Source organism: Schistocerca serialis, chromosome 10 (assembly GCF_023864345.2).
Source record: "Schistocerca serialis cubense isolate TAMUIC-IGC-003099 chromosome 10, iqSchSeri2.2, whole genome shotgun sequence".
Classification (NCBI taxonomy): Eukaryota; Metazoa; Arthropoda; class Insecta; order Orthoptera; family Acrididae; genus Schistocerca; species Schistocerca serialis.
This window is the reverse complement of record NC_064647.1, coordinates 37,888,974-37,904,975: the sequence shown is the minus strand read 5'-3', so window position 1 is coordinate 37,904,975 and position 16,002 is coordinate 37,888,974. Positions and strand designations below refer to the sequence as shown.

The 16,002-nt window shown below is 38.1% G+C and overlaps 1 protein-coding gene across 1 annotated transcript in view; it reads left to right on the top strand.

Annotated features, from left to right (window-relative positions):
• LOC126425094 (X-ray repair cross-complementing protein 5) overlaps window positions 1-15,137 on the top strand; it is a 187,238-nt gene extending 172,101 nt beyond the window's left edge. The window contains exon 15 of the mRNA XM_050088012.1: window positions 14,950-15,137. Coding sequence (XP_049943969.1) covers window positions 14,950-14,964 — 15 coding nt within the window. The 3' untranslated portion in view covers window positions 14,965-15,137. The remainder of the gene's footprint in view (window positions 1-14,949) is intronic.
• Window positions 15,138-16,002: the final 865 nt, after the last annotated feature.

The window sequence follows — 16,002 nt, the reverse complement described above, 5'->3', positions numbered from 1 at the left end:
GATGTTAACAAATTTCTCTTCTTCAGAAACGCTTTCCTTGCCATTGCCAGTCTACATTTTATATCCTCTCTACTTCGACCATCATCAGTTATTTTGCTCCCCAAATAGCAAAACTCCTTTACTACTTTAAGTGTCTCATTTCCTAATCTAATTCCCACAGCATCACCCGACTTAATTTGACTACATTCCATTATCCTCGTTTTGCTTTTGTTGATGTTCGTCTTATATCCTCCTTTCAAGACACTGTCCATGCCGTTCAGCTGCTCTTCCAAGTCCTTTGCTGTCTCTGACAGAATTACAATGTCATCGGCGAACCTTAAAGTTTTTATTTCTTCTCCATGGATTTTAATACCTACTCCGAATTTTTCTTTTGTTTCCTTTACTGCTTGCTCAATATACAGATTGAGAGAGGCTACAACCCTGTCTCACTCCCTTCCCAACCACTGCTTCCCTTTCATGTCCTTCGACTCTTATAACTGCCATCTGGTTTCTGTACAAATTGTAAATAGCCTTTCGCTCCCTGTATTTTACCCCTGCCGCCTTCAGAGTTTGAAAGAGAGTATTCCAGTCAACATTGTCAAAAGCTTTCTCTAAGTCTACAAATGCTAGAAACGTAGGTTTGCCTTTTCTTAATCTAGCTTCTAAAATAAGTCGTAGGGTCAGTATTGCCTCACGTGTTCCCATATTTCTACGGAATCCAAACTGATCTTCCCCAAGGTCAGCATAACATTAACAAATTAAAAAACTTTTAACTAAACACCATACATTACAGTGTCATTTTTATTTATGTAGTGTAGTTAGCTGTTTGTTTAATTTGTTAACTTAATGCAATTTAATTGGGCTGTTAATAAAAAAAGTGGAATGTCAAAACCAGTTTAGACAATGTATAAATTTGTGTAAGCACTTACTGTCCTAGACTTAATAGTCAGAGTTACTGAGCTCGCAAAATGTGTGACAAATATGAACAAATTAAATCCTAATCTTCCTCCCTTGAACACTGACTTATCTATACACTCCAAGATACAAATAAATGACGCACCATGGTGGAATTACTCAAATGGGATGGAAATCAATAGATGTGATGTACATGTACAGACAAAACAAATTATTACAGTCTCAGAAAAATTGGATGATTTATTCAAGAGAAAGAGCGTCACAAAGTTACCAAGTCAACAATGAGCAGTTATTCAGCATGACATTATTTGATAGAATTCTTAGATGTCCTTCTGACTGATATCGTACCAAATTCTGTCCGATTGGCTTGTTAGATCATCAAAATCCCGAGCTGGTTGAAGGACCCTATCCATAATGCTCAAAGTGTTCTCAGTCGGGGAGAGATAAGGCGAAGTTGCTGGTCAAGGTAGCATTTGGTAAGCACAAAGACAAGCAGTAGAAACTCTCACCGTGAGCAGGCGTGCATTTTCTTGTTGAAATGTAAGCCCACAATGGCTTGCCATGAAGGGCAACAAACAGGGCGTAGAAAATCGTCAATGTATGTCTATACTGTAAGAGTGCTGTGGATGACAACCAAAGGGGTCCTGCTATGAAAAGAGAGAGCACCCCAGATTATCACTCCCAGTTCTCAGGCCATGGAGGGTGACAGTCTGGTTGGTATCCCACTGTTTTCAGGTGCGTTTCTAAACACATCTTCACTGGTCATTGGGGCTCAATTTAAAGCAAAGTCATATCTGAAGATTTTTTTTAATTATTAAAAATGAAATTCCTCCAGCTGTACTTAAAATTTTTTATTTACTTCGCTACTAGTGTCGGCATTGCGTCAATGCCATCTTCAGGCCCGTACTCTTTGCTGAAATCAGCCACACACAACTGATTTCAGCAAAGTGTACAGGCCTGAAGATGGCATTGACGCAATGCCGACACTAGTAGCGAAGTAAATAAAAAATTTTAAGTACAGCTGGAGGAATTTCATTGTTAATAAAAGTTATACCAGCTGTGTCCCACCTTCATCCAGTTTAAATATGGAGGTACTAATATCTGCAGATAGTCCTACTCCAGTCGGTGGGATTCCAGAACACTGCTTTTCCAATCAGTTGCACTGGCCAAATGAGTCGCCTGTTCAGGAAAACGTTTCCAAATAGCAGTACAATGAAAAGATAGAGCTGTGCAATAACAAAAACTTATTGCCTGTATTACCCAACAGGTAGGGGGTATGGAATAAACATTCCATATAACGGTATAGTTAACACCAGTTTAAAAAAAGATTAAAACTTATGGTCAGTGTGGCAGTAACAGAAATAAATGGTAGGTGAACCGTTTTCTATTACACGTTTCTATACACCACACATTAGTCTGCTATAGGTAAATGGTTGCCTTTCCCTTATTTGACAAATCAGTGTTTCGGTAGTTCTAGTGTTTTCATTTGCATTTTTGTAGCCATTATATAGCTTTGTGATTAGTAAAGACTCTCATCAGTTTTCTGGAGATTATTCTGAAAATGAGCTGCACCTTTTGGTCATTTGTACCTCCCAATTCTTGGAACTGAATCTCCCAATATTTTATTTTTGAAAGTTGCCAGGAATGCATCAGTTAACCTAAAGGCCTCGCATGCATAATCAGTTTGTCAAACTTTAGTATGTCTGCCAAATATTTGTCTGTTTAAAGTGCTGCTTCACATGTTTATCAAGCATAGCAATTGTTTGACTGATTGATGGAAAATTTGACAAGATGATGGACGTTGTCTGTGTTGATGTTTCAGTGCATATGTGTACTGAAAAATAGTTTTATTACAATCTACCACACTGTATTGTTAGTTTCCACAACTATGGGAACTAGGATCAAGGATAAAAACAAAATAGCACTGGAAATTACCAAAATGGTTGCAGTGTTGTATCTTTCCCAGCCATATACACTGCTGGAAAAAAAATTAATACACCTGGAAAGAAAACATTGATTTTGATCTGATGATGGCATATGCAACCTGAGAGATAGTAAATGTACTGATAATGGTTTCATCGTCACCCACCTACAGGCAGCTTAGTGGAACAGATACCAGAGCGCCATCTGTGCCTACCCTTTAATAGGGAATGCTCACAGCCAGAAGGCTCAGTGTAGTGCAGATGTGTGAAACGAGAAGACAACCGTGCCACGGCAACGCACTCGTGCTTTTTACAACCACCTGAGCAAGTTTGGAGAGGGTCAAATTCTGCCCTGTTTAGTGGCGGAATGGCCCTTTTGGAGGACTGCCACACAAGTAGGACGTGCTGTGTCAGCTGTGAAACTATGTCGGTATCAGTGGTCACGTGAACATTCTCATATCTGTAGACGAGGTTGTGGAAGTCCACACAGCACAAATGCCCACCAGGATTGTCGTATTGTATGAACGGCAGTAGCAGACCGTGCAGCTGCCGCAGTAACAGATAAGAGGGCTTGTGAACCCAGACGTGTCAACTTGAACTGTTATAAACCAGTTATGAGCAGTGGGACTGCAGGCATGCACACCCCTAACTCATCTTCCAGTCACGCTACAGCATCAATGAGTACGGCTTGAATGGCATCATCAAAGAATCACTTGGAAGATGGAATGGTGTACTGTGGTCTTCAATGATGAAAGCAGATTCAGCATGCACTGAAGTGATGTTTGTTTACACATACGATGTAAACCTGATAAGCACTGTCTCATATATTGCAGTCATCCGTGACACACTGGCACCACGCCAGGGCTTATGGTCTGGGTTGTGATAAGCTACAACTCTTGTTCACCGTTGGTGATGCTGAAGGGCATGCTAACTAGTGCTCAGTATGTGCAGATTGTTTTTAGACCGTTGTTTTGCCATTCTTGCAATAGGAAATTGATGTGTTATTCCAAGAGAGTAATGCTTGCCCACACACCGCCTGTGAAACTCAGTGTGCTCTGCAAGATGTGCAGCAACTTCCCTGGCCTCCACAACTTGTCTGCAGTCAAGCACGTGTGGGATATGATGGAATGAGAAGCGACTTGTGCGGCATGTCAGTCAACAACTCTTATAGAGCTACATGGAAAGGTCGAGCAGGGATGGTGTAATGAATCCCTTGTCATTTAGCTAAAATATAGCAGGTCAGCAACTGGAAGCAGTTAATACCATAAATTATCTGGGAGTACGCATTAGGAGTGATTTAAACTGGAATGATCATATAAAGTTGATCGTCGGTAAAGCAGATGCCAGACTGAGATTCATTGGAAGAATCCTAAGGAAATGCAATCCGAAAACAAAGGAAATAGGTTACAGTACGCTTGTTCGCCCACTGCTTGAATACTGCTCAACAGTGTGGGATCCATACCAGATAGGGTTGATAGAAGAGAAAGAGAAGATCCAACGGAGAGCAGCGCGCTTCGTTACAGGATCATTTAGTAATCGCGAAAGCGTTACGGAGATGATAGATAAACTCCAGTGGAAGACTCTGCAGGAGAGATGCTCAGTAGCTCAGTACGGGCTTTTGTTGAAGTTTCAAGAACATACCTTCACCGAAGAGTCAAGCAGTATATTGCTCCCTCCTACGTATATCTTGCGAAGAGACCATGAGGATAAAATCAGAGAGATTAGAGCCCACACAGAGGCGCACCGACAATCCTTCTTTCCACAAACAATACGAGACTGGAATAGAAGGGAGAACCGATAGAGGTACTCTAGGTACCCTCCGCCACACACCGTCAGGTGGCTTGCAGAGTATGGATGTAGATGTAGAATCCCAGGACAGTGTTCACCATCTGTATGATTGACTGGATGCCAGAGTCAGTGCCGACATTGCCACCCATGGAGGCTACACATGTACTAGTGTTGGTGTTTCAGCATGGGTCGGTACCTGGTACCTCGGAACCTCTTTTGCTATTGATCTGTAAATGTAATCATTTCATGTACTCCATATGCACTGTTAGAACAATAAATCTTGAGTGAATAGGAAATATCTAAAAGGGTGTACCAATTTTATTTTATTTTTTTAATTAATTAATTTATTTATTTATTTATTTATTTATTTATTTATTTATTTATTTCTGACACTGTATTACGCAGGAATTGGTTGAGAAGAGAATCAATATTCTATGCATAAAATAGAAGTGGGAGTACAATGAAATTTAAAAAAAGGAGGGGGGGGGGGAGGGGTTCTACGGTTCTTCCACGGACTGTGTGGGCTGTATGTTCCCATGCTGTAGCATTTTAAAGAACTGACATTAGAGGACCAAGTAGAAGAGAATAAATTTCCACTTACTAGTGTCTTCCTTTTCATTGTGAGGGCAAAGTAACTCTAAAAATGTTATTAAAACTTTCAGAAAGTTGATAGAATCATCAAGTTCTGAGAGTAACATTTCCTTGACCAGTATTTTGTTTTCTTCTTCTTCTTCTTCTTCTTCTGCTTCTTCTTCTTCTTCTTCTTCTTTAAGGTCAGTGCCAGAGTCAGTATTAGAAATGCTATACCTGCATTTGCAGCCATATGCACTAGTGTCAAAATGCAGGGTACACAAAAAGTATCAGCTTCATAAGTGATGTTAAGTTGGCAAACCTTTTTGGTACATGTACAGGCTTGTTTGGCAGATTTGTGGCTAGAAAACAGTGAATTTGATAAACAAGTTTGCTGTTCTTCAAGACCTTAAAAAATAGTGAAAATGTTATATTTTATTAAAACTATGTAAATGTTCGAAATGTTATTAGAAATATAAAAAGTTAGCAGCATTCATAAGAACAAATCTAAACCCTGAACAAATCAAACTAAAAGAAAAATTATATCTAAAAACAAAGATGATGTGACTTACCAAACGAAAGTGCTGGCAAGTTGATAGACACACAAACATACACACAAAATTCAAGCTTTCGCAACCAACAGTTGCTTCATCAAGAAAGAGGGAAGGAGAGGGAAAGACGAAAGGATGTGGGTTTTAAGGGAGAGGGTAAGGAGTCATTCCAATCCCGGGAGCGGAAAGACTTACCTTAGGGGGGAAAAAAGGACAGGTATACACTCACGCACATACACACATATCCATCCGCACATACAGAGACACAAGCAGACATTTGTAAAGGCCAGACAAATGTTCTTTCCCTCTCCTTCCCTCTTTCCTGATGAAGCAACCATTGGTTTCAAAAGCTTGAATTTTGTGTGTATGTTTGTGTTTGTTTGTGTGTCTATCAACCTGCCAGTGCTTTCGTTTGGTAAGTCACACCATCTTTGTTTGTAGATATATTTTTCCCACGTGGAATGTTTCCCTCTATTATATAAAAGAAAAATTATCAATACCAAAATCATATTCAAATCAGCATAAGACTAAATAAAACATTTCAGTGTCCATTCAAAGAAAGTCAATGCAGTCATTGGCTTCTGAGAGTGATATTTCCTTTATCCGAACTTCATAAGTAAATCTCTCTCTCATTTTAAGCCATTCACTGCACCAGTGTCTTGTTTTCTTCTTCTTCTTCTTCTTCTTCTTCTTTTTCTTCTTTAAACACAATACAAAGGCGATACCAGAAATGATTTGTCTGCATTTGTGGCTATTCTCATTACTGGCAAAATACTCATGCCATGAAAAGCATCTGCTGCAGAGTGAGGTGAAACTAACAACCTTTGTTTGTAAATGTACAGGCTTGTTTGGCAAATCCACAGCTATAGAAGGGTGAATTTGACAAACAATTTTACTTGTTTACAGGAACGTTAAGGGAGGGAAGTCAGGTTTGTCATGTGTCTTTATCGTATTTTAACTATTTGTTTATTGTATTTTCTGGTTTGGAAATTTGGGACCAACCCAGCGTTTACCTAAACAAATGTGGAAAACTGCTTAAAAAACACATCTGGGCTATCCAGTGTAACATACATACGGTTGCTAATCTGTCACATTCTAAACTGTCCTGCAATTCAGATTCGTGTTTGTCTTTTGTCAGTAGGTGTAAAATTGGGCCGACTAAAGTAGAAGTGTTTTACATTGCCTGTAGTTCTCTTCCGCTTATCAGAAGTATGTAGCCCTCTGACTTTTGAAATAATGTAGACAACACAGTTTTCTGTTATACTTTTCCTATATTAACCAAAAGGGACTTAACATCAATAATTACAGGCTGCATGTAGCAAAAACTCAATTAAAACTGAGAGCGCATGGCACACCACATTACTTTATGGAAGTGACAATAATTGGTTAAATAGCTTTGCATAGTTGAAAATGTATTTTTGATAAAGCTACAGTTCAATTTTAAAGATTTTCAAAATCTACATACGGCCTAAATTTCAGTGAATTGTGAAGTATCTTTTGTAGTGATAATATTAGGGAATGTATTAAAAGTTCTGCAAAAAATTAAACTGAATTACTCTATAACACTGTTTTTAATTAATACCTATCCTACTTCCAGACTCCAAAAGGGAGTTGGCTGCTAACATATTTTTGATATCTTTATGTAAATTGTGTTCAGCTGTATACATCAATTTTGGAATAGAAAGATGTTAAAATCAACTTTTAGAAATATAGATGTCAACAATAGCATGAATATTTTATAATACTAATTTACATAATGATGCATAGGTGACTGAGAATTACATAAATATGAATTAGACATAAAATTGAAATTCAAACAATGGGAAGCACACAGATACACAAAATTATTTGGTGCACACAGTGTGCAAGCAAATTATGTGACTGTGGTATTGTCTGCCCTGCTTGAAAGGGCTTGTTGACACCTGTGCCACATTACAGTGTGGAATCGATCTGCAGCATGCTGTGAGTTAAACAGTATGAGCTGCTTATAAATACTTCATTTTCAACAAATAAAAATTTAATTTATAAACTATGCTGGCCAGTGCTTAGTTCTGCTGGGGTACATACATCTGTATATATTACAAAAATGTGTGTATGCATTTATGATGTCCCACATATCTTCCTAAACCACTGGCTTGTTTTTAACCAAACTTGGTAGACGTATAATGTACTATCTGGAAACAAGCACTGTGTAACAACCACCTATCGTCTTAAGGGTTGTTGGCAGGCAGGAGGGGGGGGGGGGGGGGGCAGAAAATGGGGCAAGATAAAAGCATAACTCAGGATTGTCTGAAGCAGTTTCACCAACTCTTGCATATACATGACTCATTATTTGCATAAAAATGCTGTGTGGATAATATACCTGTAACCATCACCCCTAGGGGTGGGTGTGAGTATGAGAACCCATTCGATGTAAAAGTATTATTAGGTAATGACCAATATTAGTATTGTATTCATAATGGCATGTTGGCAACCGTCCTGATGATGTTTCACCCCTGGGGGAGCAGGGGTGGCAAAGACAGTGACACATCAGCCCACCTCTGTAATGCCCAAAGCAATTTCAACCAAACTTGGCATACATATCCCTTGAAGCTTGAAAAAAAAAAAAAAAAAAAAAAAAAACAATTATTGTGACTGTAAGACTCACATAGCATCCCTATATGTGAGGGTAGGGATCAAAATGGTTGACATAAAAACAAAACTCAGGATCTCTCGGAGCTGTCTCTAACAAATTTGGCATATATGTAACTCATTTTTTACATAAAAGTGCTTTGGGAGTAAGATAACTGTATCTGTTGTCGTATGGTGTAAAATGGTTTAGAATCGTATGTATCTATGTGCAGTATATGTGAGATATGCATAAACAGGCAAAGCCATGGGGAAAAAAGCTGGTGCAAAATAAGTGTAATAGTGACACATTCGGATTTGAAAATAATACATATAGCTTTTGAAAATAAAAGTTTCTTCCTTGGGGAGGAAAAAGGGATAGGACAGAAAAGGTTAAAAAGGAAGGGCCTACCTGTAGTGACAAAAAAAACACAGGAACGTTTTTCATCTGGGAATTTTTAAAAATTCTGGGAATATTTCATTGTTTTAGAACTGATATTCTAACAAACAATTTTACTTTAGCCTGCTACTACAGAATAATACTGCAGCAATAAAGCATAAATGAGTGAATAACACCACAGTAAAACTTGAGTTGGAAAGAAAATGTGTCATTTACAACAACAAAACACAGTGCAAACACAAGCATCTGAAAACAGCAAAATGTGTCAAAGGCTTTAGGACGAAGTATCTGCAATTCTTCGTAACTACAAACTACTTTCGATGAGTGTGATGTGACAACTGTTTACATTTATAACAGCTTGTGTGAAAATATTGTTAATAGTGGCATGAAAAGAATTACTTTCAAAGGAAATTTTCTTTTACACAAAGTGAATTATGTTCTGTGTGAGAGTGTGTGATGAATTTCTTAAATCACAGATCGTTTTTCATATTTATTTTAGTTCTTTCATAGATTATGAATTATGCAGTAATGAAGGCAAAAAGTATAACTATCCTCCAAAAAAAAGGGGGAGGTGAGTTATTGAGCAGCTTCATACATAACTGGCTTTTCTACAGAAAAGTAGAAGTGCTCGATGGAACATGTCTTCAGCCAGGTAGCCCACGAAATGTTCGATGCACAGCAGTGTAATTTATAATCGTGCTTGTCCGAAATATTCAGCTGCTGTAATTTAAGCTGTGCTCTTAAGATCCAATGTATACACACCATCAGAAAAAAAAAAACAGCAAAAAATTTTTGGTTACCAGTATTATAAGTAGTTATACTGTATGTATTATTAATTGAAACCATTATGTTTTCCTATTTCTGTGTTTGCACTACTTAACAGTGATGTTGCTATTAGGTGACTACATGACATGTCCTAGGCTGTGAATATCTGCTGTCACTGGCTGGCGAGATTATGTGGCATCAGCTATGGGTGGCTGACAAAAGTGCTTCATGCAGTGTAATCTCGATTTCAGTGCTTCAGGAGCTACCGTGCCGTATTTGGTGGGATTTGATTTCTACTTTCATAATACGAAAATATGCGGTGTATATGTTGCCGAGCATCAAAGATCTTTCCAAAATGCGTTGTTTTTTTTTGCTGGGTCACCTAAAGTGCTGGGAAGTTCTATGCCAGTGCATAAAACTTTTACCATTCAAAGGATTCATAAGTTTTAAAGCTCTGAGGGAAAGTATATTGTCACTTAACACGAATAAAATGAACTTTCACCTGTGGTTATAGTGTATTTTCATCTGGAAAAAGGTGTATTTTTATCTGAGAAAAGTGTTTTTTTACTGGAAAATCCAGGTCCCCCCCTCCTTCTGTATTCACCCTAGTGAGCATAAGGGAGGTAAAGATCAGTTCATACTGAAAACGCAGTTAGTGTTGTTGCACAGTTAAACTGGATTGTGAGTAGTGCCTGAAATTGAAGCCCAACATTCTTATGGGATGTTACCTGTGCTGTCTGCCAGTGCAGTCAGTTGTCTCATAAACTGTACATAATTTCAATTACGCGCAATTTTTATTATACAAACATCAATTAGTGGAAAACTAGTAAACCACTAATTCTTTAAAGAATCAATCTCCCAGGTATAAAACAGCTTCAGACATGTAACTACTTTTCAAATGAATTAATGTGTTAAATATCGTATGTTAAGCATGTAAGCAATGCAGAGTTCAAAAATAATTTCGGACCTGTTCTAAAGTGTGATGGAAGTTGCTAAGTACTCTCATTGTGAAACGCTGGATGAATGTGGCCTGGGTTATTTCCTTTCCATTTTAAGCAAAAGCTAGTTTTTCCCGCATCTCAGTGTTTCTAAAGACTTCTCCTAAACTATATTTCATACAGTGATACAATTTTGTAAGTATGTGCCGAGGTATACAGAGTGAGCCAGGAGGAAAGGTACATGCTTTGAGGGCTGATAGTACTCGTGATGCTGAATAAAAAACTTCCTGTGGACTTATGCCCTATTCTGAATGGTTTCCGAGATAGAACACATTTAAATGATCTTGTGGATGACATCGGAATGTCACTGAGGCTTTTTGCAGATGATGCTGTTGTGTATCGAGAGGTTGTAACAATGGAAAATTGTACTGAAATGCAGGAGGATCTGCAGCGAATTGACGTATGGTGCAGGGAATGGCAATTGAATCTCAATGTAGACAAGTGTAATGTGCTGCGAATACATAGAAAGATAGTTCCCTTATCATTTAGCTACAAAACAGCAGGTCAGCAACTGGAAGCAGTTAATTCCGTAAATTATCTGGGAGTACGCATTAGGAGTGATTTAAAATGGAATGATCATATAAAGTTGATCGTCGGTAAAGCAGATGCCAGACTGAGATTCATTGGCAGAATCCTAAGGAAATGCAATCCGAAAACAAAGAAAGTAGGTTACAGTACGCTTGTTCGCCCACTGCTCGAATACTGCTCAACAGTGTGGGATCCATACCAGATAGGGTTGATAGAAGAGAAAGAGAAGATCCAACGGAGAGCAGCGCGCTTCGTTACAGGATCATTTAGTAATCGCGAAAGTGTTACGGAGATGATAGATAAACTCCAGTGGAAGACTCTGCAGGAGAGATGCTCAGTAGCTCAGTACGGGCTTTTGTTGAAGTTTCAAGAACATACCTTCACCGAAGAGTCAAGCAGTATATTGCTCCCTCCTACGTATATCTCGCGAAGAGACCATGAGGATAAAATCAGAGAGATTAGAGCCCACACAGAAGCATACCGACAATCCTTCTTTCCACAAACAATATGAGACTGGAATAGAAGGGAGAACCGATAGAGGTACTCAGGGTACCCTCTGCCACACACCGTCAGGTGGCTTGCGGAGTATGGATGTATATGTAGATGTAATATTCATTGTTATTTGTTTTCTGTACTATCAAACATTGTCACTGTTTACAATGTACCACAGTAGTGTAGAGCAAGTTGAGATAAACAGTTTTATTCGGGACACTTGTTGTCTATCTAGTCGGGAAGCTACCTCAAATTGGCCTACAAAAAGGCTATGTAAGACTCAGAGCACGTGCGTCATGGGATTTTTTCAACATTCTCGCATTCTCTTTGTACAAACTGTTAGTTCTAGAGAAAAAAATGAATAGGACCTCTTTTATAGGAAATTTAATGTAGTTTAATTTTGTACTGTGGCACATTTTTGCTGGAGGGTGCAGTTTTGAAGTTATTCAAGAAAAATATACAAAAGTGGTATTAAATGTGTTCTATCTTGGAAACTATTCAAAATAGGGCATACGGCCATATTAAGTTTTTTGTTTCGTATCACAAGTACTGTCAGCCCTCAAAGCATGTACCTTTCCTCCTGACTCATCCTGTATATAGATACAGTCTGCAAAATGTCTTGCAAATAGAGCTAAAGAAGTAATAAACTGAAACGCCGTGCCTGACACATCATCATGTTAAGCAGAATCTAGTTCTTCAAGCATCTAAACATCCATGGCATCTTATCTTCTGAATTATATCTCCTACAGTGATAAAAATCGTGGGTACTGTCTGCAAAATATCCTGTGAATAGTGTCAGTAGTAAAGAAGTAATAAATCACAACATCATGACTGATGCTGGCTTTTTACCGTGAGAATAGTGAAAATGTAGTAAGCGCTAAATCTTTTTCCACTCATCATTTCGTGAGGTGTGTCAGTGAGAAAAAGCCTCATAAAGGTTTGAAATTATGTCTAAAGTTTGTTAGAAGTCACTAAGCACTCTCATACTCAAACACTGGATGAATATAGTCAGAACTGTACCTCCTAATGAGTGGATTGTGACAGAATTTTAAATTTTTCAATTTGTTTAATAATTATGTGAAATATTGAAAATCAAAATTTTGTTGCCCTGGAGGCCATTAGAGAGGCAACCAGTAACTGGGTCTATGATACATCTACCAGGTTAGTTGGTTAGTAATGTAGATAATCAAATAAACAAGCATTATTGTAAATACAGTGTGTAGTGAGTATAAAGATTTCCTGTCATACACACCATGGCTATTGTGTGTAGTTGTCCTGTCTGATTTGTTAAACTGATTTTCAGTTATTTTGCCTTTTACTGGCAAAATGTGACTTAACAAACAGAAATGGGAATATTGTGTCAACAAGATCTTACAAGTGACACCTCTGTTGTGTTTAGCTCGTTCACTTAGATAGTTGTGAAAGATATGACTATTACCTTTTTCTTAATTCTACTGACTTACTTTGTGTAGCTACAAACATTGTAACAAATTGTTCCTCACATCACATTCTTTGAAATGATCATGCTTCCCCTTGTCTTGTGTGGTCACTGTTGTACAAATGTGTACTGAAGTCACAAACATCGAGTGGCTCCACACTGACTTTGGTGATACCACTTGTAGTCTGCAGCTTTCGGTAGCGGCTGGATCTGACAGGAGCAACTATGGGATCCACGTAGCTCAGTGACACTCATCTGCAGCCATCTGCATGGATCTGCCATGTTGCGTCCCGTGTCTCTTTCATCTCGGATGCATATCCTGTGTGTTATGTCTTGATGTCAGTGAAAAGACGTAGCTCAAGTAAGAAGGGTGGGAGGCACAGAGAAGTAGGAATCAGTTATATTATGGTGTGGTAGGAGGAAAGGAATTGGATAGGAGCAGGAAGTGAAGTACGTGTTGATCAGGGACTGGTTGAGACTGATGAGAAATGTCTTTCCGTTTCACCCTGTCCAGTAAGTCTCTCCTGACTCTAGATTGTGAGCGACCAGCTGAGCAGTCTAAAGCACTGCAGTCATGGACTGTGCGGCTGGTCCTGGCAGAGGTTCGAGCCCTCCCTCGGGCACGGGTGTCTGTGTTCGTCCTTAGGATAATTTAGGTTAAGTAGTGTGTAAGCTTAGGGACTGATGACCGTAGCAGTTAAGTCCCATAAAATTTCACACACATTTTTTTGTGGGCGACCTTTCCGTAACCCTGCCATTTGCTTAACCTCATTAGTCCTTTTTCTTATTCTTCTTCCTTTCCCCTTAAACTTCTGCCAGGAAAAGGAGCCACCTGCCACTGGTTTAGAGAGTATATTTTGTAACTATCAAAACATGTATTGTCAAACATTGATTATTTTCATTCATAAACTAGACTGTAATGTATTTGACGTTTGAAATTTGTACCTCATTGAGTCTCTTACTGCCTTACATCTCTCAAAGTGTCTGGTGAAGAGCACTTTGTGAAGTTACATTAAACTGCTAAGTATACAAACTCTCTAATTTTTGTGTTATTTGTAGATCATATTATGAATTACAGTAATCACAGAAAGAATGTTCCAATAAGGCTTTTTAGAGGAGGGGAAAAATAATACTTTGCGTGCTCTTCACACACGAGAATGTGTTTAACACTCACATACTTAAAATTATTGGTTGAAAACTATGTACAATATCAAAAATCATTTTCTTTGTCTTTGTTTTGTTTTGGGAAAAAGTTACTAGAAGTAGATTGTGGAAAGAAATGGCAACTGGTATGTCAAGTGTCAAGTAATATATACTGTAAATCACAGAAACAAAGATCTGAAAGATTATTCTCACGCCATACAGATGTTGTCATACATATCCACAGTATAAAAGATTTCTACAATGAAATAGCTTTTTACCAGTTGTGTTGCTAGCTGGAACTACATTTCATGCTTCATTTTTGTCACTTTGTGGTGCCTGCTTATCACTCAAAGAATAAAAGGATGAATAATTGACAGAACATTTTTCAAAATTAGGTTCACTATCTACAAAACCAGATAACCTGTGCCTGCCAAAATTTTTGAATAACTATCAAAATTGAATACATTCAAATTAAACATCTCATGTGGAAATGCCACAGTACTTTCCAGAAGTAACACAACAGACCTTTTAGGTCTAACTATTGATTTGTTGCATGGACAGCTGTGAAATGATCTCTTAGCTGTTATTTGTAGTATCCCATTAATGAGATTTTAAAATATTTGTGCTCGTGTAAGCCAAAAAAGGAGCAAGGACGGGGGGGGGGTGGGGAGGGGGGGGGGGGGGGGAGAATGGCATCACAGTTAGATTGTGTCTGCCACCACAAGAGTGGCAGTCTTTTGAATTTTGACACTGGTCATACATTAATAAGCAAAGCCATACCACTGACAACATTGTGTTATTGATGTCAAGTGTTTAATAAAATCACACTATATCTCTGCCTTTTTTGTTGCAGCTCATGGCGTTGTGAAGAGTGCCTGGAGCACCATAGTGAAGATAAGAAGAAAGACAGAGAATTTTTTTCTTTGTGATGAAAACAAGATAATTCTTATGTCTGTGTTACCAGTTGTTCCTAATCACCAAATGCAGCAGTATATTTTGAAGGTGTAAAACTATGCAAATAAAACTAAATATTTTTTTGAATTTCAATTTTTCTTTCACAATTTTTTATTGGTTGTCATTTAAGGATTGTGTTCTCGAAAGCTCAGCTTCAATAATATCTTAATATTATTATTTAACAAGGTATTCTGCAAACAGCGAAAGATGTTGCATGTGTGAATAGTGCAAAAGAAAAGAAAATCTCGAATGGAACGAAGCAGCTATTAAAGAGGGGGTGAGAATTTCAAGCTAAGAATGATGGTAACATGATAAATCTTAAATTAAATAGAACTGTTCGTGAATGTCTTTGAGAGGATCTGAGCAGATACAACAACAGTGTGGTAAGATAAATTATTGAAAATGTAAAGAATATTAAGAAAACCAAAGAATATCTGGATCACATTTCATCAGTTAATATAGCAAATGGCATATTAACAAACAACAAAGGGAAAAATATTCCAAGATATCTTTAAGTCCCTGTATAGCGCGAGAGATAAAAGAAACATAAATAGATAACAATGGAAATAATGGCATTCTGGAAATAATGCCAGAGTAGTTGTGTAAAACCATTCAAAATCTAAAAAATATTGATGACTATCCCTTGCTTTCCCATAGCTAAAAACTAGCAACATCTGAGCTATGACGCTTGTTACTAGTGCTCTTTGCATTAAGTCAAGTTCATTCCAGATATTCATCATCTGTCTGTCTCCACCTTGGTCCAGCATTCATTCCTTTTAGCTATCTGTCTCATGGCTTTTTTCTTTCTCATCATCCCGTGTTTCTTTCTGGGAATCCTCTTCTCCTCTGTTTGCTTAACATGCCAATACCATCTGAGCCCTAATTTCTCTGTCCTGTGCTGTAATGGTTCCTTTTTCACTAATTCCCTGATCCTCTCATTCCTTAACCACTC